The following is a 22923-nucleotide window of genomic DNA, read 5'->3' as shown; positions in this document are numbered from 1 at the left end:
AAAATTTTCTAAACTAAATGTTGTGAAAACTGGTTTTTCTTTGTTTTCCATGGTACAGTCTTTAAGTTATTTTTCTTTTACTTGAAGCCACTCCTTCATTTTCAACTTGCTGAGCAGGCAGGCTTTTCGTTTCCATGGAAACTGAATTCCTGTGGCTTCGGGTAGGCATTCTTGTTCCACCAGTCTAGGAGAAGAAGCAAAGAACAGGACAGTTTAACATGTTTACAATACAGTCAACTCTATTGTTTATACATGGAATAATTACCCTGCAAATTGTCCTTTATATATTTTTAGCCTCTAGCCACTTAACTGCCTCTAAGCAAGCTTTAATCTGACAGTTTTAAAGTATGACATTTTCAAATAACAATCAGGAAAGCAGACAAATCAGCGTAAACCAAGAGAAGTGAAAAGGAAAATCACTCTTCTGTGTTAAATCTGGAAAAGTTTGAAATGTTAAATGAGGAAATGAAGGAATGACAGACCTTTAGAACAATGTGCTTACAATAACGAAACTGAAGGACAGTAGAAAAGAAGAAATGAAAACTAAGAAGGGAGGGAAAGGAACTATAAGAAGGTCAGCGATGGTAAAGACGGAGAAGAAATTATGAACTAGAGAAACAGACGAGTAAGAAAAACACAAGAGTCCAAAGGAGAAGAAAGATAAAAAGAATAAATGTGAAAGGAAGAGAAAATAAGACTCCAGTTTGAAATGAAAACTGAAAAATACCCAACAAAAACTGTAGCTAAAATGGCTTAAAATACTGATAACTCATTCTTTCACTTGTCTATTCTTTCACTTGTCTATTTTCACAAGTCTATTCTTTCACTTGTTCCAACTAATTAACCACATTTATGTATTTTCTTGGCCAAAGTTAACAATGTACAAGAAGTTGTCATTTCTAAAAGGATTCTCTCAATAATAAGAATGGAGAATTGAAAAATATAAACAACTTTTGCAAACCATAAAACCACTGTAAATTACAAAATAATCCTCAATATCTGCATTCTAGCTATTTCTCCAAAGGAATTTTGGACATTTGCAGATTAATACAGAAAGAAAAAAAAAACCAGAAAACATCCACATGATATAAAAGCGATAGATGTTGTCGAGTGAAATATTGAGAAGAATAGAGGAATCAATAATTTTGACTCAAAGATTTTTGGCAGCAGGGAAGGAAAAGTCGGATTCACTCACAGAGAAGAAAAGTTTTCCTTCAACTAAACTCGAACTGGAACTTCTTACATGATATAAAGAATGGGCTACATGGTAAACAGTATCTCTAACTGTGGTTTTACAAAAGTTTCTGAGAAATATCATTCAACTGTTATTTCTAGGAAGGATGCTATAAAGAGTATAACATTAATTATAACTAAAATATTGAGTTATAAAAAATACTTAGCATTAAAACACAATTTACTTAACATTTTATTGTACTTTTAATAAGGCACTGCAGTCACTAATTACTAACACTTGCTTTTATATTCTTCCATATCCTACTTATCAATTTTTAATTGCATCACCATAATTTTATTCTATGTATTCTTCTGCAAATTGCCTCAAATATTTCATGAAATAAAAAGTACACATAAAAACTGCAAAAAAATTATAACTCTGCTTTTCATAGGAACATAGGGCTTTAACTATGTGGTTGCCTTGCTTATGCCCTCATTGGGCAGGCTAATAGAATTTTCTTTAGTTGACTATAAACCTTACAAAAAAAACAGAAAGTTCTGCTAAAATGACTGGGTTCACAAGAGCATACAACTTTACCTATCCTACCAATAAACATTGTTTTTAGAATGGTGTTGTGATTAACATGGCAAATATGGACATCAGGTTGAAATGCATAGTTAGTGAAGTAGATTAATAATAAACAACCGAGTGGAACATTTTATTTCAGAAAAGATCCTACCTTTTGTTGTGCTGTGGGACCCAGTGACTTCGGTGGAAAAGTACAAGGTATTCTTCCATGATGGATATGATATGGTAATAAGAGACTGGGATCTAAAGGGACCCAGGGAACTGAGAGGCTGGAAGGCACACCAGGAAGGCTGCAATGTGTTTTATGCAAATTGTATGCTGTCCTAGTAACTTTTCCATCAGAGGTTTTGTAGATCAAGAGCGAAGAATCTTCTGCGGCGTGAGACAACAAGTAGGAACCCTCCTGCAAACTAAATTCACAGTAAAACTCAACTGACTGATTCACTGTGTCAATTTCAACAGCACTTTCTTAATCATGATCTATTAACAAAATTAAAAAAAAAAACAATTAGGGGAATGGGACATCATCTCTAAAAACACTCTGATGATCAAATAAGATTTAAGAATCTTCTGATCTATTTTCATGGCTTTTCAGCAACTAGTTTTAGTTCTTATTCCAAGTTCAGGATATATAATTACTTTCTTTTCATTGTTATGTCAGTCAATTTGGAAGTTTTCAATAATTTAATGCGAAACAAATAGTCTCCCTAATTCTCTAATTCCTGGACAACACATAACGAAAAGCACACAGACATATGAGTATGTAAGAACATATACATACCATTTCTATACACAACATTTAATTAAACAAGCACTGTACCTACTTTCTGTCTACCAATAGGTGAACAGAGATCCTAGAAAGGTGAATGTGACATACTACACGGAAAAGTTTAAAATAAAGCAGCAGAAACAGTTAACAGAACAATCACAATATGAGAGGCCCTGACATTCAGAAAACGAAGATCATGGCATCTGGTCCCATCTCTTCATGGGAAATAGATGCGGCAACAGTGGAAACAGTGTCAGACTTTATTTTCTTGGGCTCCAAAATCACTGCAGATGGTGATTGCAGCCATGAAATTAAAAGACGCTTACTCCTTGGAAGAAAAGTTATGACCAACCCAGACAGCATATTGAAAAGCAGAGACATTACTTTGCCAACAAAGGTTCGTCTAGTCAAGGCTATGGTTTTTCCAGTGGTCATGTATGGATGTGAGAGTTGCACTGTGAGGAAAGCTGAGCGTTGAAGAATTGATGCTTTTGAACTGTGGTGTTGGAGAAGACTCTTGAGAGTCCCTTGGACTGCAAGGAGATCCAACCAGTCCATTCTGAAGGAGATCAGCCCTGGGATTTCTTTGGAAGGAATGATGCTGAAGCTGAAACTCCAGTACTTTGGCCACCTCATGCAAAGAGTTGACTCATTGGAAAAGACTTTGATGCTGGGAGGGATTGGGGGCAGGAGGAGAAGGGGACGACAGAGGAAGAGATGGCTGGATGGCATCACTGACTCGATGGACGTGAATCTGAGTGAATTCCAGGAGTTGGTGATGGACAGGGAGGCCTGGCGTGCTGTGATTCATGGGGTCACAAAGAGTCAGACACGACTAAGCGACTGAACTGAACTGAAGCAGTTAATAGGTACTGAATGTTTACCATGAACTAACTGTTGCACTGTTTATGTCCTTTTTGTCATTAAATCCTACACAACAAATCTTGAAGGGATAAAATTATTAACTTCATATTAGAGACAAAAAAAAATTAGAGATGTTAATTAATTTGCCCAAGTTCTGAGTGCAGGACCTGCATATAAACCCAGGCAATCAAACACCAAAAAAAAAACCATACCCTTAATTATAATCCTCTACTATCACAATAATAAGTTCTGTCAAATCTCCATTAAACCCTTTCTCTTTAGAAAGCTTTAAGGAATTCAGTGTACCAACATAAAGAGGTAAAAGGATATGATTGACATCCTGTGTGTTCCTTTTTTGTTGTTGTTTTTACACTCTTCTAGTGCAAAGGTACTATGGAGGATATAAGTTCTTCCTCACAATCTATCATTAAAAACGAGGATTAATCATACTTATAATTTGTGAACCTTACCCATCAATGGCTTGTAAATGTGATTAAGGACACAATGTAACAACAAAAGCAAAAATGTGAACGATGTTACTTTGGAGATGGAGTAAGGGACTACAATCTAAGAAATATAGGTATTTTTCCAAAGAAGGCATACAGATGGCCAATACCATTAATTATCAGGGAAATGCAAATCAAAACCACAATGGTATACCACCTCACTCCTGTCAGAATGGCTATCACCAATAAGACAATAAAATAAGTAAGTGTCAGCAAGGATGTGGAGAAAAAGGAATCCTTGTACACTCTGGTGGGATTATAAATTAGTGCAGCCACTATTGGAAATAGTAGGGAGGTACCTCAAAAAATTGAAAATTGAACTGTCATATGATCCAGCAATTCTACTCTTGGGTATTCATCATATATCAAAAAGATATATAAACACCAATGTTCACTGCAGTATTATTTATAAGAACCAAGATACAGAAGCAAGTGTATACTGATGAACAGATAAATAAGATGTGATATAAGTACAATGGAATACTACTCAGTCATAAAAAATGAAATATTGCATTTGCAGCAACATGGCTGTTATCTAGAAGGTATTGTGCCATGTGAAATAGGTCAGAAAAAGACAAATACCATATGATCTTATGTATATATGGAATCTGAAAAGCAAAAGAAATAAAATTAAGATAGACTTACAGATACATAAACAAAAGGGTGGTTGCTGACTGGGGGTAGTATATGTGTGGAGAAACAGGCACAGGGGGTTTAGGAGGTACAAACCTTCAATTATAAATAAGTCACAAGGATGTAACACACAGCATAAAGAATATAATAAATACTATTGTAACAACTTGTATGGAGATATATGGTTATTAGACTTATTACAATCACTTCATAATGTATGCAAATATCAAATCACTATCTAGTATACCTGAAACTAACATAATATTGTACACTAACTATATTTCAATTAAAAAAGAAAAGAAATACAAGCAGCCACTAGAAGCTGAAAATTAGGCAAGGAAACAATTGCCTCCTAAGAGCCTCCAGAAGGAGCCAGCCCTGATGACCCAAGTTTAGTCCAGTGAAGAGAATTTCAGATCTTTGAGCTCCAGGACTATAAGAGAATAAATTTGTGTTGTCTGAAGCCATTAAGTTTGTGATAATTTGTTACAGTGGCAATAGGAAGCCATTATATAGCTGTACAGAAAAAAATGTTTAACTGTAAGCCCAGTAAAGCCAGATGCTGTTATATTTCCTTCTTATTTATACTTTCACAATTCCACTTTGACACAACAGAATAAATTTTGTATTTCTAGGTTATTTTCTGTCTATTCCTAACAAGATGTATTCAAAGTTTTTCCACCCAAGAAAATTAGACATATCAATGACAAACGCCTCCAGAGTACTTACCTACTTAATTTTCTTAGAATGTGTTGGAGGATGTTAAATAAACTTGAAATCCTATTAAACAGAAGAAATCAAAATAAAATTAAGGAACAAAAACCTTAATCTTAAGAACTATAACTCCTCGGGAAGAGAAATGTCTCAATAACAAAAGAAAACAACAGATGAAATAATGTAAAACAAATATCAAAATGTATTTCTAACTTGACTGAATTTTAGTATTCACTTCATTTTTGCCATTTTCTGATCTCCCTTAAAAACCATAAAGTATTTTGGCTTGTGTCAGTCATAACACTGATCAGTAAAGAGATCACTATTTTATCTTCAAGCTATGATTTTTTTTAAAGAATGTATTTCCCTTTGTGTTTTTTTTAAAAAAATGTTTTTGTTTTGTTTTTATGGCTGTACCACGCAGCATATGGGATCCTAGTTCCCCCACCAGGGATCAAACCCCCCTGCACTGGTTCACGGAGTCTTAACCACTGGACTGACAGGAAAGTCTCTTAAACTATAAACGTTTTAATAAGTTTATAAGTTTAAAATTTTTGAAGTAAGTTTTAAAAGTTTAAAAAGTCTTTAGCAGAATTAATCTGCAGAAGAGTTTGCCTTTTAGAGATGGTGGTGGTGAATTTCAAAGAAATTGAGAGGTACTTTAAATGAATAAAAGGAAATGAAATATAAGATACTGACTTAAATATCTCTTCTAAACCTACATTCATTCTCTTGATTATTTATTTAAAAATGGTTTTCATTGGGAGAGGTAGAGCAGGCAGTGCATAAATGTATGCAAAAGCTTTTCTATTCACATATGTAAATAAAAAGTTACCCATCAAAAGAAGTAATACTTATAACAGATGTTTAAGTATAAGCAAAGAAGTCAAACTTGAATCTGCAGCCTTCAAAAACTATGACAAGCCCCAAAGCTGGAACTACAGAACTAATATAAGTCAGGGCAATTTCCCATCCTTTCAGATGAATCAAACATATTAACTATCAAAGCTGTCATCCTAGCTCAGCAGCGCGCTCTGGGGAAAGTCACTCCAAGTTCCAGTTTCCTCATGTATAAAATGGAGATTAAAGGTACCACCAGTTCTTTCTGGAAAGTTGTGAGATGCAAATTAAATTAATTTCAATCTGATATACAGTAATAGTTGGTAGAAGAACAAATTTTTAGAAGTTAGAATACCTGAATGAGTGTATATATCCTTGAGCTCAAAGTCTGACTGGCCTATTTTTTCCCACCTCTGGAAAGAAGTGAAATATGTATGCCCATAGTTCACTAAGATGGAAGACTCCTCTATTGTTTTAGCCTCCTTTGTCTTAAGTAGAAATACTGCTGCCACTAGAACATTTAATTTGGAGATGGAAATGATTAATGTGAAATGGATCACAAACTGCGTCAAGGAAAGCCCCAGTTTATAAAAGGATGAAAGTCTTGAAAATAAAAAATTTAAACCAATATTTAGTGATAAAGGATAGTTAATGATCATGTTAACAAGCTTTTAAATTCCAACCACAAAATTTCTTACTTGAGTGCTGAAAGTTTTTCTTTCAATTCTTCTGAGGTAATTTCTTCAAGCAGGAAAAGCTTTGATGTAAATGCATCAATATGTCCTAAAATAAAAGATCAAACTTAAAAAGAACAATTACTGTATTTAAAAATCAAAAAAGCTAAGCTATCCAATCTTTTTAAAGATGTTTTTACACAAATATCATAATTATAAAGGAACTTTATATTCTAAAAAGAGAAACAGACATTAAGTATATTAAGTAAAGCTGTATTTTAAAATAACACCAGAAGTCAGATTATAAAGGAATATATATTAATTCTAAAATATTTGCTGAACATAGAAAAGTTTATACATGTCCACATCAAAAAAATCATCTCTAACTCTACAATTTAAGAACAACAACTGTTGAAATAGTGGTTTCTAATTTCTAGTAAACTTGCATTTTTATGGAAATTAAATTTTTAGAGAGCTTCCCAGGTGGTGCTGGGCTTCCCAGTGGCTCAGCAGCAAGGAATCTGTGTGGAATGCAGGCACCATAGGACATGTGGGTTTGATCCCTGGATCAGGAAGATTCACTGGAGCAGGGCATGGCAACCCACTCCAGTATTCTTGCCTGGAGAATCCCATGGTGGCCTACAGTCCACAGGGTTGCAAAGAGCCATGACTGAAGTGACTTAGCATTCATGTATGCACATACCATAATATTATAAAAGCAAGCAGATAAAATAAAATTTATAGTTTGGGTATGATAAATACATTTCTCAGACCAACTTGGTTAAGGTAAAAACTTGGTTTAATTATTCACAATAGCCAAGATGGGCATAACCTGTGTCCACCAACAGATGAAAGGATAAAGGTGTGATACACACACAAATAATGGAATATTATTCATCCATGAGAAAAAAGGAAATACTGCTATTTGCAACAACATAAAGGACATTGAGGACACTATGCTAAGCGAAATAAGTCAGAAAGAGAAAGATAAATACTGCATGATAACTTATATGAGGAATCTGGGGGAATAAAAGTCAAACTCATAGAAAGAAGTAGAAAGGTGGTTCTCAGGGGTTGGGGGCTAAAAGGGTACAAACCTTCAGCTACAAGATGAATCGGTCTGAGGATCTAATGTATGACACAGTGACTCTAGCTGATAATAGTAGATAATATAACTGATATTTGGTAAGAGAGTAGAACTCAAATGTTCTCATCAAAAAAAAAAAAACAACAAACCTAGAGGTGATGGATTTGTTAATTCAACTAGATGAGAGGAATTCTTTTACAATGTATACATATATCAAATCATTATGATATATGATTTAAATATCTTAAAATGTTATTATACTTCAATAAACCTTAAAAAAAATCTAGCTTATTTTTTAATTAAAACACGATAGAGATTTCCTATGGTTAAAAAAAAAAAATCAAAATAGTCTGCTCCAAGTCTTACTTTCTTATAAACATGACCTAATTCTAGAATTCAAAGAAACAGCAAACTCTCATGATTACACTTGCACATGTTCTCCAACAAAACAGGTTGAGACACAACACTGAGGCCTTGGAATGTGCCAGGGAAGTGATACAAAAGATGGTGTTTAGTTAAATGTTATATAATCACATGAATACAAAACCCATGTTATTACACCAGTCAAAAACATCAATTGCTAAGAGTATAACACTCACTAATGCTGAAAATAGTATCACTTTAATTTTTTTAGCTTCCAAAATTTGGTTATCAAAACACGTGACCTGGATAGTTGACATCAATCATAATGCAAAATCCTGCAAATAATTTAGTATCTCATTTCTTATCTTGCCTCCTTTCATTTGCTTTGTGCTCATAAAAAAGAATTAGAAACATTTTTACCAGATACTTTTCTTCTAAGACAACAAATCTTTTCCCATGCCTACTTATTCTTTCCTGTGCCAAGTTTCGGTTTCACCTCTGCATTTCTAACACTCATTACACTGTGACGTTTCTAATAAAAAGGACACAGTTTCATGGTTTAAAGACTGTCAAAAGGCAATAAATATTAAGTACAATAAAAGAGTTTAGACATTTACTGAATGTGTCTTTGAGGAAACTCACAGTTCTTACCTTTTTAAAGCAATCTCAATGAAAAGTATGTATTATAGTATATGTCAAATACAGTTAGTCAGAAATATACAGAGAATACTGTACTAAGTTCTATGAGGGCTTCAATTCTCTCAACATTGGAACATTTTAACCAGTGGGCCTCAAATGAGTTCAGATGTTTATCTCCTAGTCTTTGGGGCAACTGCACAAGACTTGGGATGGCAACAGCTTCCTGGCCATTAACCCTCGTAGACTCTTTTGCATATCACAGTATGCTATCAAAATACTTTTTTAAGTGTGTCAAGGTTGGGAAGGTTAGTTAACACAAATCAAGGCTTTACATACATGCATGAATTCATACATACACACACACACACACACACACACACACACACACATATATATAGGCAGGCCCTACGCTACATGTAGTAGGGGATGATAAAAATAATCATGCATAAGCCAAAATTATGCAAGTGATTTTAATAATCAATGGAAAAAATTACAATTGTTCCATTACCTCTACGATTTTTTGGTCAAAACATTATAAATTCCACATCAGTTATAAATGCATGGAGAAATGAAGACAGTAAAAACTAATCTTAATTTAGTAGACTATAAATTGCAAACAATGAAATTTAAAGTATTATTTCATTATAAAACTCATTATTAAGAGCAGTCTGAATAGTGCTTGTCACCTTCTCCTGTTTCAACTTATTGTAACAACTCCCTATAAGAGTTAGGGAGCAAGCTCCTATAAGATAGGGAGCAAGCACCTTTTCTATGCTGTGGAGGAGGGTCACACTTGCTGATCATTGTTGGATCAGCTCCCAGCGTTATACCCTTTGCACTTTTAAGGTCATGAAATATCTCAAAGAGTTCCTTCAATGTAAAATACTGTGCCAGGGTCATTTCTTCATCCTTTATGCCACAAACACTTTCCTTATTTATGTGAGTCAGTTCACTTTCACTAAGTTCCTCTGGTGGCTTATCTTGTCTCTTGAACCTCAGCAGTGTCAACATTTCTACTGTCAGTTATTTCTTCTATAACTCCATTTATATTCAATTCAAATTCCATTTTCAGCAGTATGGTCTTTTGTTTCTTTGCTGTGCTTTAATCTTTGTTGGCCAATTCCCTCTTCTGATTATCCACTTTTACAAAACATCATGGAGTTTATCACTGTGAGACAAGGAGGGAACACAACTAGACATTTTGCTTTCTATGCATGATCTCAGTAACAGGTACACAACGACCAAAAACACTGACAGACTCTTAAAGGAGTGATATGATTGGTGACTGGTCATGATGCATGTCTGTTATTATGTAGTGATCTGTGGACTAAAGAGTCAGCAGTAAAGTTGGTAGTTTACACAATTACAGTTAGTATACCTTTGTAACTGACACTTGTGGATATCAGAATAGCACAAAGGAAGGACTGCTTGTATGTCCCCTATGCAGAATTGATATACATTAGATAACTGAAAAGTAGATACAGAAGTTGTGGTAAGATGACTTTGGGAATTTTCTTTAGAGAATACATATTAGTGTTTGGGGCAAGAGGGAAAAAAGAATACAGCAATCTAAAGGAAGAGAAGAACGTGTTCATAGCAAAGCAGGCAAACAAAAAACAAGTATTTTTATTCTACCTGAAAAGGAGACTAGGAGCTACAGGAAAGGTATTCAAGGTATGGTCCCTGGACTACCAGCATCAGCACCACCTGAGAACATGCTACAAACGCTAAAGTCTTAGGTTCCAATCCAGACCTACTGAATCAGATACTCCTAGGGTCAGGGCCGATAATCTTCAATCTAACAAGCTCTACAAACGACTGCGACACACAGTCAATTTAGATAATTGCTGAACTAGAGTCCTATAAATCAATATACTCTTCAGTTCAGTAAGTGACATTTTGTATCTCTTGTGTTTTGTATGATACGCTATATCTGAACCTCTCAATCACACATGTAAACTCTACTCTCACTTTTCTCTCCAAAAGATCTAATGCCAAAAATAAAAGAAAGAAAGCTCTAACGCACTGGTCCCCAGCTTTGATTTCTGAGAAGAAACTGTCTTAAATTTCTTTAAAATTTTGAGACCATAGAGCTGGGCAGGGAAAACTGACAGTGAAATGCCACAGTTAAATGGAGAAGCAGCTAGCAAAGGTTGAGTGAGGAAAACACAGGTCACAACTTATAAAGGACTACGGTGCATGATTGCATGGGAAAGAAATACGAGCACGTGGAAATCTTCTGGTTAAGATTTCATCCCAGTTTCTAAGACACAATGAATTATTTGTATTCAGGCACACTGATTAACATTGTTATACACACAGTGCTTCATTTTTGTTACCTCTGACCTCCCCCCAACCCCGTTTTTTCCCAGCCCTGTTTAAGGTTTACAGCAATGTTATAAACACTTAAAAATTGTGACTAGGACTTCCCTGGTGGCACAGTGAATGAGGATCTGCCTGCCAATACAGGGGACACAGGTTTGATCCCCGGTCAGGGAGGATTCAAAATACTGCAAAGTAGCTAAAGCCTGTGCACCACAACTATTGAACTGCATGCTGCAACTACTGAAGCCCATGTGCTTAGAGTCTGTGCTCCGCAACAAGAGACGCTACTTAGTGAGAAGCCCGTGCACTGCAACGGAGAGACGCCCCTGCTCACCGCAGCTAGAAAAGTCCATGTGCAGCAACAAAGACCCAGCAAAACCAAAAATAAATAAATAAATTGAAAAAAACTGACTAAATTCTGATCCTGCCACTGATGGACTCTGTGGCATATATGAGGGTTTCTTTTTGTTCTTGTTGTTGCTGTTTTAAATAAGCAGCATCTTTCATTTTCAGCAAAAAAGTCATCCTTAATAAACCCGAGGATGCTACACTGCACAACTCTGAGGATGACCATTCATATGGAATGGACTGGGCATGCTGTCTCTTGGACGGTGTACAATGTGGAGATAATAAAAAATATTTTCTATTTTATATGTAACAGAACTCTACAACAACATTCAAAGGAGAGGACCACCTGTCAGTCTACTTACTTAACATGAATAATGTTCAATTTTTAATTTCTTTAAAGAAAAAAATAAAAGCTATAATATTTTCTTCTTGTATTCCAATGGCTTGTCTTACCCACATCTAGGAAAAGTAAAATGAATAAAGTATATAAATTCTGTGGTTTGTTACCTACCATTTCCCTTCTCCTTGACTTTTTACTGTTCCTTCAACCAATTATCCAAGCCAACTTCACTCACTAAAAAATACTTATTGAGCACCTCTGTGTGTCAGATACTGTTCCAGGTGCTTATGATATATGAATAAACAAAACAGAGGCAGGCCATAAATACTACGAGTAATTAAATTACATAATTTGTTAGGGGTTGCCAGAAAAAGGGAATGGGACTATATTCAGAGCCAAAACCAGGAGAAGACAGACACCTGGAGATGTGAGTCTGGCACTGAGGGCTGCTTCTCTCTTAGGAGCACCTGTTAATCTGGAGAAAGCAACTGAGACCTAAGAGATGAACCAGAGTTTTCAATAGTCTCTCAGGATCAGAAGAACAAAAACTGGTCTATGAATTAGATAAACAAACATGCTGAGTTGGGACCCTGGCTCAGTGCTTCTCTACAAGGACTTATAGCTTCAACATACAGTGGCACACATGGATAAGATTTATTATAGCAAAAGGATACAAATAAAAGGAGAATCCAAAAAAGGAAAAGAAGTGTGGGATAAAGTTCAGAGAAAATGAAATGCAATCTTCAAAAGTCCTTTGTTGGCTTTCCATTTGGGATGATAAAAAAGCTCTGGAAATGGACAGTGATGATGGTCACATGGCACTAGGAATGTACTTAATCATAGGAAATCATACACTAAAAACTGCACACCAGGACTTCCCTAGCAATCCAGTGGTTAAGACACTGTGCTTCCAGTGCAGGGGGTAGGAGTGAGATCCCTGATCGGGGAACTAAGAGCCCACATTCCGTGGCCATAAAATAAACAGATAATTTTTTTTAATGTACAGTGAATTGTACCCTGGAATTGTTAAAATGGGAGATTTTATGTTACAAACATTTTTCTACAATTAAAAAAAAGGCCTTTCTCACTGGAGCCACACAAGATCCACTTAATTCCTCCAGCAACATAATCTTTTTGTACCAGATAAACTTAACGAAGACTCAGCACTCAATGCTTTTATTGGGCGATGCATCATGCAGGCAACCCTCCGCCTAACACATAACAAAATTCCAGACACTCAGAAAGCAGATGTTCAGAATAAGCCATATTATTTATACAAACAGTGTAGGTACAATGAGCCCTCCTTATCAGCTAATGGATGTCTGACATCAGTGTAGAAAACTGTTTACTAGCCAAGTTCCGAGATGCTAGCAGAGAACCAGCCTTGCAAGCAGGCTTTTCCTAAGACTGGCAATGTCAGACCATGAATGGCAACATCCCAGCAGTAAGTGGGAAACATACTGGCCTTTCTAGGGTGCAAAGCCAAGCTTCAAACCACGTAACTCCCCGTAATTGGATTACAGTGAATCCAGATTGCTAGTGTAGTCAAGAGTAATATAGGAAGACAACATTGTAGCTTTGACATCATGTCCAGAATTTTTTATATACAATGAAAACTGGCCCCTGATAAAGAATATTCTGACATACAATGAAGAGACATGGAATAAACAAGAAGAGAGAAAAACAACATGGCACGGAACGAAGTGTCCCTGTAAAAAGACATGTTGAAACCCTAAATTCCTACTCCCTCGAAAAGTGACTTTCCTTGGAAACAGAACTGTTGTAGATGTAATCAGCTATGATGGAAGTGAAGTTGCTCAGTTGTGTCTGAGTCTTTGAGACCTCATGGACTGTAGCCTACCAGGCTCATCTGTCCATGGGATTTTCCAGGCAATAGTACTGGAGTTGATTGCCATTTCCTTCTCCAGGGGATCTTCCCGACCCAGGATCGAACCCAGGTCTCCCACACTGTAGACAGACGCTTAACCGTCTGAGCCACCAGAGTGGACCTTTAATTCAATATGAATGGTATCTTTATAGGAAGAGGATAGAGACATACAGGAAAAAAGATCCTGCATGATGACAGAGGCAGAGATGAAAATGATATATCTACAAACCAGTAATGCCAAGGATTGCTGGCAAACACCAAAAGGAAAAAGGGGCAACAAAGGATTCTCTCTTATAGGTCTCAGAAGGAGCATGGCCTTTTAAAACCTTCATTTTAAACTTCCAGCCTTCAGAACTGTGAAACAAGTATCTATTGTGTTAAGCTATCCAGTTTGTGGTACTTTGTTATGGAAGCCTTATAAAATTAACACACACACAAATAATAGAAAAGACTTGCAAAGACTCTAGATAACAGAGGTATTAGATACAGACTTTAAAGCAATTTTGCCTAATATACCTAAGATGTATTCACTGTGCCTAAGACATAATTGAGACTTTTTATAGCAACTATACAAAAGAATTTCTACAGAAATGTATAAAAAGAACCAAATGAAAAATCTAGAACTAAAAAAAAACAGTAAATGAAATTAAGGAATCGGGTGATGGGTGAAATAGTGTATTAGGGATAGTTGAAGAGGAAATTAGTAAACTAGAAGAAAATACTGAGAATCATGCATGAAGAGTCAAAAGGAGGGTAAACAGAGAAGAGCATGTAAGGGATGTTCAGAACACAGTAAGATGTAACAAAATACAACCTAGATCCAGAGGAGAAAGCAAATGAGGAGGAAGTGATGTTTGGGGAGATAATGACTGAGAATTCTCCCAAACTGGTAAAGATCACCAAATCACATACCAAGGAGCAATATGTTATAAAATGGACAACATGTAAAACGGAATATTTACAACAACAAAAGACTAACACAGGTACAATGTAGGACAACTGTTGAAAGGGGAGAGATAAAGTTTAAAGTCTGACAAAGAAAAAGAGACATATTACTTGCAAAGCAGCATAAATGGATAAACAGCTGACTTTTCAACAGAAACAAAGCCAGGAAACATGGAGTGGGGTAAGGGTAGGTTGGGCGTCTGGGGTTAGCAGATGTAAATTACTATATACAGGATGGATAAACAACAAGGTCTTATTGTATAGCACAAGGAATTATATTCAATATCCCATGATTAAAATATAATGGAAAATAATATAAAAAGAACATATATATATATATATATACACACACACACACATATATATGTAGTATAACCGAATCATCTTGCTCTACAACAGATATTAACACAACACTGTAAATCAACTATACTTCAATTTAAAAACAGAGCAAACATTGAACTGATAATCAGAAACTCCTCAGAAAGAAAGCTCTAGGCCCGCAAGCTTCACACATCAATTGTACCAAACATTTAAGTAAGAAATAACACTGATTTTTACAGAAATTCTACCAGATAACAGAAAAAGAGGAAACAGATCCCAAATCATTTTAAGACATAAACTTAATACCAATACCTCATGAGGAAACTTACAGGTCAATCTCACTTATAAATACAAATGGCAAGATAAATATTAATAAACTGAATCTACAGATTTTTGGACAGAGGTACGGGGTCACAAAGAATTGGACATGACTGAGTGACTAACACTTTCACCAATATTTAAAGAGAGTAATATATCATGAGCAAGCTGCAATTATGGCAGGAACACAAGTTTGGATTAACATTTTAAAATTAATTAATATGATTCATCACATTAGTGGAATAAAAAAGTTATACCATCATATAATCTCAATAAATACAGAGAAAATATCTGAAAATTTCTTTTTTTACCCGCTCATCATTAAAATTCTGAACTAGGCATAGAAAGGAACTTCTTTCTACGAACAAAAGGAATACACAAACACTCATACAAAACACTACATAAAATGGTGAAATGTTGAAAATCTCCTCCTTTAAGATTAGACACAGACAAGGACGCCCATTATTTACCTTCTATTTGAATTCTAGGCAAAGGTAGCAAGGAATAAAAAGGTATAATGATTGTAAAGAAGAAGTAAGATGGTCATTATTTGCCGGGAACATAATTGTTTAACTTGAAAATATAAATTATTAGAATGAGCTTAGTCAAGTTACTAAGATACAAGATCAACATACAAAATTAATATGCAAAGAAATCCTGTATTATCAGTAACAGCCTATAAGAAAATAAAATTTCAGAAATATCATTCATAACATATCAGCCAACAACAAAAATATTTAACAAAAGATGTGTAAGAACCTTACAAAGAAAATCATAAAGCTATTAATAGAAATTAAAGATATAAATAGAAGAATATCTAACTATAGTTTACAGATTGAAGGATTTGTTATTATAAAGCTGTTAATCTGTTCCACATTGACTGAGTCAATGCACTTCCTAACAAAAAGCCCAATCTTCCTGTTGCTGTTGGCTGAAACTGACAAGCTGATCCCCAACTCTGTAAATGCAAACAGCCAAGAACAGCCAAGAAATTCTTGAAGAAAAACAAGTTGACACGGAACTACTCCATACTCTGTAATGACCTATATGGGAAAAGAATCTAAAAGAGAGTGGATATATGTGTCTGTGTAACCGATTCACTATGCCACACACCGGAAACTAACACAACACTGCAAATCAAATATACTCCAATAAAAGTTAATTAAAAAGTTGACAAGATTTGCTTCATCAAACAGTAAAAGATTTTATAAAGCTAATGTAATTAAGACAGTGCTAAGTGTATAGCTAGAGTAATTACTCTAACTAGAGTAATTAAAACAGAATAAAGAAATAGGGAGTCCAGCTTAGATTCATGTATATAACTCAAGTAAAATGGGACAGCAGAGAACAGATAGTCTTTTTCAAAAAATGGTGCTGAAAACTGGAAAAAAAAAACACTTAATATTTTATGCAAAAATAAATATCACATAAACTATGTATCTGGAAATTAAAAAATAATTTTAGAAAGGTTTCCAGAAGATATTATATTCATGATGCTGCTGTAAGGAACACTTGTTAAACCAGGCAAAAAAACAACACTAATCATAAAGAAAATGGCTAAATATTGGTATTTATGAAATCCAAAAGATACCATTAAGAGACTGAAAAGGCAAGAGCAGGAGAAAATTACTTGTAACATTTAAAACCAACAAAAAACTAACAAGCAAATAAACAAAAACTTGACCACAGTGAAAGAGGTCTGAATAGGCAATTCACAAAAGTGAATATCTAAATGATTATTAATCATATGAAAAAGTGTCCAACTTCATAAATAACCAAGGAAAAGCAAGTTAAAACAATAATGGGGGGAAGAGAGAGAAAAAACAATAATGAGATGTTAATAATACATACCCACCAGCGTGACTAAAATTAAACTGATAATGCCAAGTGTGGGCAAGGATGTGGAGAAGATATAACCCTCACATGCTGCTAATATAAGTGTATATTGGTATAATCATTTTGGAAAGCTTTCTGGAATTATCTAGCTGAAGTTAATGTAGCTTAAGCTATGAACCAGTAATTCCACTCTCAGGTATGTGCCCAATAGCAATACACACACATTGCTCTAATAGACACTTATGTTCATAGCTGCATTAACACAGACACAACCGAAAAAGGCTCCCAGAGTTAAATGCAGAAATAAATGGTGGTATATTCTTAAAAAGGAAAATGTCGAAAAGAAAAATATTGTTATATACAACATAAGCTTCAAAAACTATTAAGCAAAAGAAGGTATAAATGAAAGAACTTTATAATTCTATCCATACAGAGCTGGTGAAAACAAATGATTACGTTAGAAGGCAGGACACTGGTTACTAGTGGAGAAGAGGAAGAAGGCTATATAAGTAAGTGGCAAAAGATGGGTCTCTGGCATTTTTCAGCTTCTTGATCTGGGTGTGACTTATAGAGGTGCAGACTTTGTTATGTAATTCCTTGAGCTGTACATTTCTCACTTTTCTCTTGCATTGGCAGGTGTGTTCTTTACCACCTGGGAGGTCCTTTTCTTTTCACTTTTCTGAATGTATGTTATACTTTAAAAATAACATATACGAAAGAAAAATATTATCAAAGCAAAGGTATATGTTATAACCGACAATATTTTAGGACAGAAGTAATACTATGTAGATCTTTTTGAAAATTATGCATAGAGAAGTTCTCAGGTTTTTTTTTTGTTGTTTTAGCCTGCTTTTAATCTTTGGTTAAGAAATCCTTTTTTACTCTCATATTTTAATCTAAATTTTAGGTTAATAGCTATTTTTTTTCTCAGTACAAAAATATACAAAGTATAACTTCATTGTCTTGTGGCATTTATTTTCATTAAGGAGAAGTGTACTTTTAGGGCATTATATTACGTAATATAATATAGTGAAGGACAGGGAAGTTTGGCGTGCTGCAGTCCATGGGGTCGCAAACAGACATGACAGAGCAATTGAACAACAACAAAAATTACATAATCGTTGTAAGAAAAAGGATTTGTGTATAGAGTCCCTGAGGTAGATTCAACAAAAAATTATTATTATTACTATTTTGATTGCACCATGTGGCTTATGGTATCTTTTCCTCAGTCAGGGACTGGACACAGGGCCATGGCAGTGAAAGAACTGAGCTGTAACCACTGGACTGCCACAGAATTCCCTGAACAAAATGTTATTATGTCCATTACCTACAGATGAAAAAGCTGAGGACTCACAAGCTTAAATGATTTTACCCAAAGTACAAAGAAAACTGTAAAGTATGAAGTACTCATACACATATCTTCTGACTCACACATTCAGCATGATTTTTACACTCCATTATAATTGAAAAGCACAGGCTGTGGAATCAGAAAACACATGGATACAAATCCCGGATTTCCCACAAACTGTAACCTTGAGCAATAAACTCTATAAGCCTCAGTTTCCTCATCTGTGAAACAGACAACACTTATTTTACAGAATAGTGAGGATTAGTAACAATGGATATACAGTCCTTGACCTACATCACATGCTTCATTAATGACAGTTAGAAATACTGCTGTATTACTTTATATATAGAAAAAATACTCATATACGTGTATATATATACACACACATATACAGTTTCTAAGGAAAATTTTGGAGAATTTCAAGTGTATTATATTATAATTTGGTTTGAGAGTGGTAGATACATAAGGAAGCAAAAGGAGAGAACAAAACAAAATACACAGCAATATCCTAAGAGCTGTTATATTGGGAGCCTAAGAGGAGCAGATGCTAAAACCACAAGAATAGTACAGGGAGGAAGACCGACAGAATCAAAAAACAGAATACTTGAAAAGAAAGACATTACTAATTTCAAGTGTGTTGTTCAGTTGCAAAGAGTCCAACTCTTTGTGACCCCATGAACTGCAGCATGCCAGGCTTCCTTGTCCTTCACTATCTGCTAGAGTGTGCACAACTCATGTCCACTGAATCAGTGATGCCATCCAACCATAAATCATCCTCTGTCGCCCTCTTCTCTTGTCCTCAATCTTTCCCAGAGTCAGTCCTTCCAAGGAATATTCAGGGTTGATCTCCTTTAGGATTGACTGGTTTGATTTCCTTGCAGTCCAAGGGACTCTCAAGAGTCTTTCCTGACATCACAGTTCAAAGCATCAGTTCTTCAGCGCTCAGCCTTCTTTATGATTCAACTCTCACATTATGTACATGACTACTAGAAAAACTGTAGTTTTGACTATAAAGACCTTTGTTGACAAAGTGATGTCTCTGCTTTTTAATATGCTGTCTAGGTTTGTCATAGATTTTCTTCCAAGGAGCAAGAGTCTTTCAATTTTGTGGCTGCAGTCACCATCTGCAGTGATTTGGGAGCCCAAGAAAATGAAATCTGTCACTGCGTTTATTTTTCCCCCATCTATTTGCCATGAAGTGTATACTATAACTCATATCTAGCAAAGCATCATATAGGTAAAAACAATGTTCAATTAGCCTTTATTTAGATGTCAAAGGGAAATAATAAGCACTTTTGAAGAGAGATGTACCAAATAATATTTTGTATACATCTTTTACCTCTTGACCATCTGTAGATAGGCACTCTTCTTTAAAACCACTAAGTCTACACAATGTAAGGTAGAACTACAAAACAGAGAGACTAAGTAATGAGACACACATGCTACTTTAGAGTCATACCTGATATATAACTTATTTTAATTATATTGTCATTCCAGACACCACGAGGACAAACTGACTATTACTTTAAGTTTTTCTCTTATTTCCTGAAAGTAACTGTAGCAAAAATTTATTTAGGAGTCCATTCTCCTAAACTCCCTTCCTGTTGCAACATTTCTCTTAAATTAAAAGAGTAATAAAATAAAATTGTAAAAAACCTCAAAACTCAGATGTTTTTAAAATAGTACTTTGAAACATTCACCTCCACATTAAAAAAAAAACCCAAACAAAGCAAACACATCATATAAGAATACAGCATTAAGTTTCTCACCAAACAGTTGTCAAAGACACTAAATACACCACCTCATTACATCAAAATGAATGGCTTATCAGTAGATAGGATTCACTGATGATAAATAGCATGCAAGGGAATGATTACTTATGACTTTACAGAGTACAGTCGTCCCCCCTTATTCACAGGTAACACAATCTAAGAGCCCCCCAGTAGATGCCTGAAACTGACTGTACCAAACATTATATATACTGTTTTTTCCTACACATACATACCTATAATAAAGTTTAATGTATAAATTAGGCACAGTAAGAGTTTAACAACAATAACTAATTATAAGACCAATTTTAACAATATACTATAATAAAAGATTTCTGAATGTGGTGTGTTTCTCCCTCCCTCTCTCTCAAAATATCTTACAAATTGAATGCCTTTTCCATTTAAATTAATACTTATCTGCTCTGTGACAATAACCTTTGTGGTTTGAGGTTTGTTTTGCAGTTTGACAGCAAAACAAACATGCATTCTTTATCCTTCATAACTTCAAGATAGAAGATTCATTCTGACCATAGATCTTTGCCACACAGCATATAAATTTTCTTTCCTAATTAAGAAAAGAAAGCTGAAAACTTTCAACTTTTCACTTAAAGGAAGCAGTGTGCAGTTTCTCCTAAGCATATGTAAATTGCCAGCATCACATACTCTTGCACTTTGGGGCTGTTAAGTTAAAAAAGGGTTACTTGAAGATAAGCACTGATAACTGGGATACTACAAACTGACTACTGGGCTGGAGAGACTAGAAAAGGGGTGATTCACATCCCAGGCACTATACAAAATGGTGTGCTTTTTAAAACTTACAATTTGCTTATTTCTGGAATCTTTCATTTACTATTTCAGACCATGGTTGACTAGTTGAAGATAACTGAAACCACAGAGCAAAACTGCAATTAAGGGGTGACTATCGCTGGATCATCGAAAAAGCAAGAGAGTTCCAGAAAAACATCTATTTCTGCTTTATTGACTATGCCAAAGCCTTTGACTGTGTGGATCACAATAAACTGTGGAAAATTCTGAAAGAGATGGGAATACCAGACCACCTGACCTGCCTCTTGAGAAACCTATATGCAGATCAGGAAGCAACAGTTAGAACTGGACATGGAACAATAGACTGGTTCCAAATTGGAAAAGGAGTACATCAAGGCTGTATATTGTCACCCTGCTTATTTAACTTCTATGCAGAGTACATGATGAGAAATGCTGGGCTGGAAGAAGCACAAGCTGGAATCAAGATTGCCGAGAGAAATATCAATCACCTCAGATATGCAGATGACACCACCCTTATGGCAGAAAGTGAAGAGGAGCTAAAAAGCCTCTTGATGAAAGTGAAAGAGTAGAGTGAAAAAGTTGGCTTAAAGCTCAACATTCAGAAAATTAAGATCATGGCATCCGGTCCCATCACTTCATGGGAAATAGATGCGGAAACAGTGGAAACAGTGTCAGACTTTATTTTTGGGGGCTCCAAAATCACTGCAGATGGTGACTGCAGCCATGAAATTAAAAGACGCTTACTCCTTGGAAGAAAAGTTATGACCAACCTAGATAGCATATTCAAAAGCAGAGACATTACTTTGCCAACAAAGGTTCGTCTAGTCAAGGCTATGATTTTTTCGGTGGTCATGTATGGATGTGAGAGTTGGACTGTGAAGAAAGCTGAGCGTTGAAGAATTGATGCTTTTGAACTGTGGTGTTGGAGAAGACTCTTGAGAGTCCTTTGGACTGTAAGATCCAACCAGTCCATTCTGAAGGAGATCAGCCCTGGGATTTCTTTGGAAGGAATGATGCTAAAGCTGAAACTCCAGTACTTTGGCCACCTCATGTGAAGAGTTGACTCTTTGGAAAAGACTCTGATGCTGGGAGGGATTGGGGGCAGGAGGAGAAGGGGACGACCGAGGATGAGATGGCTGGATGGCATCACAGACTCGATGGACGTGAGTCTCAGTGAACTCCGGGAGTTGGTGATGGACAGGGAGGCCTGGCGTGCTGCGATTCATGGGGTTGCAAAGAGTCGGACACAACTGAGAGACTGAACGGAACTGAAGAGACAGTGAATCAATGATCTTATTAACACTCTCATAAAACATGAAGACAAAATATTGATTAACCAAAATATAGGAAAGGTTTTCAAGTGAGTGACCTATTTTTGGATCAACCAAGAAAAGCACACTTATAAACACTTATATACCAGAAATTATGCTAAGTAGTACAAGAATATAAAGTTTCATCAGACTCTGACTTTAAACTAGCTATTGTCTACTGGGAAGACAGTGAAGTGAAAGTCGCTCAATCGTGTCTGACTCTTTGTGACCCCGTGGACCATACAGTCAATGGAATTCTCCAGGCCAGAATACTGGAGTGGGTAGCCTTTCCCTTCTCCAGGGGATCTTCCCAACCTAGGGATCAAACCCAGGTCTCCTGGATTGCAGGTGGATTCTTTACCAGCTGAGCCACAAGAGAAGCCCAATGGGAAGATAGGACAGGCTTTTAAAAAACAACAATTAAGTAGAAAGCAACAAACCGTAAAAGTGGTTAAAAAAAAAAAAGGCAATGCATTGAGATATCAAAGGAAGGAAATCACATGAAGGAAGGGCAGCTTGAGATGACTCACATGCAGTG

At 35.6% G+C, this 22923-nt stretch overlaps 1 protein-coding gene across 1 annotated transcript in view; it reads right to left on the bottom strand.

Moving 5' to 3' along the window:
- Window positions 1–61: 61 nt before the first annotated feature.
- Window positions 62–22923, bottom strand: part of ICE2 (interactor of little elongation complex ELL subunit 2) — a 63331-nt gene continuing 40469 nt past the window's right edge. The window contains exons 12-15 of the mRNA XM_052647108.1: window positions 6787–6871; window positions 5264–5314; window positions 1914–2172; window positions 62–184 (exon numbers count right to left, since the gene is read on the bottom strand). Of these exons, the coding sequence (XP_052503068.1) occupies window positions 62–184; window positions 1914–2172; window positions 5264–5314; window positions 6787–6871 (518 nt within the window). The remainder of the gene's footprint in view (window positions 185–1913; window positions 2173–5263; window positions 5315–6786; window positions 6872–22923) is intronic.

Source organism: Budorcas taxicolor, chromosome 10 (assembly GCF_023091745.1).
Source record: "Budorcas taxicolor isolate Tak-1 chromosome 10, Takin1.1, whole genome shotgun sequence".
NCBI classification, from domain to species: Eukaryota; Metazoa; Chordata; class Mammalia; order Artiodactyla; family Bovidae; genus Budorcas; species Budorcas taxicolor.
Note: the sequence above shows the minus strand (reverse complement) of the source record. Positions and strands in the feature narration are given on the sequence as shown.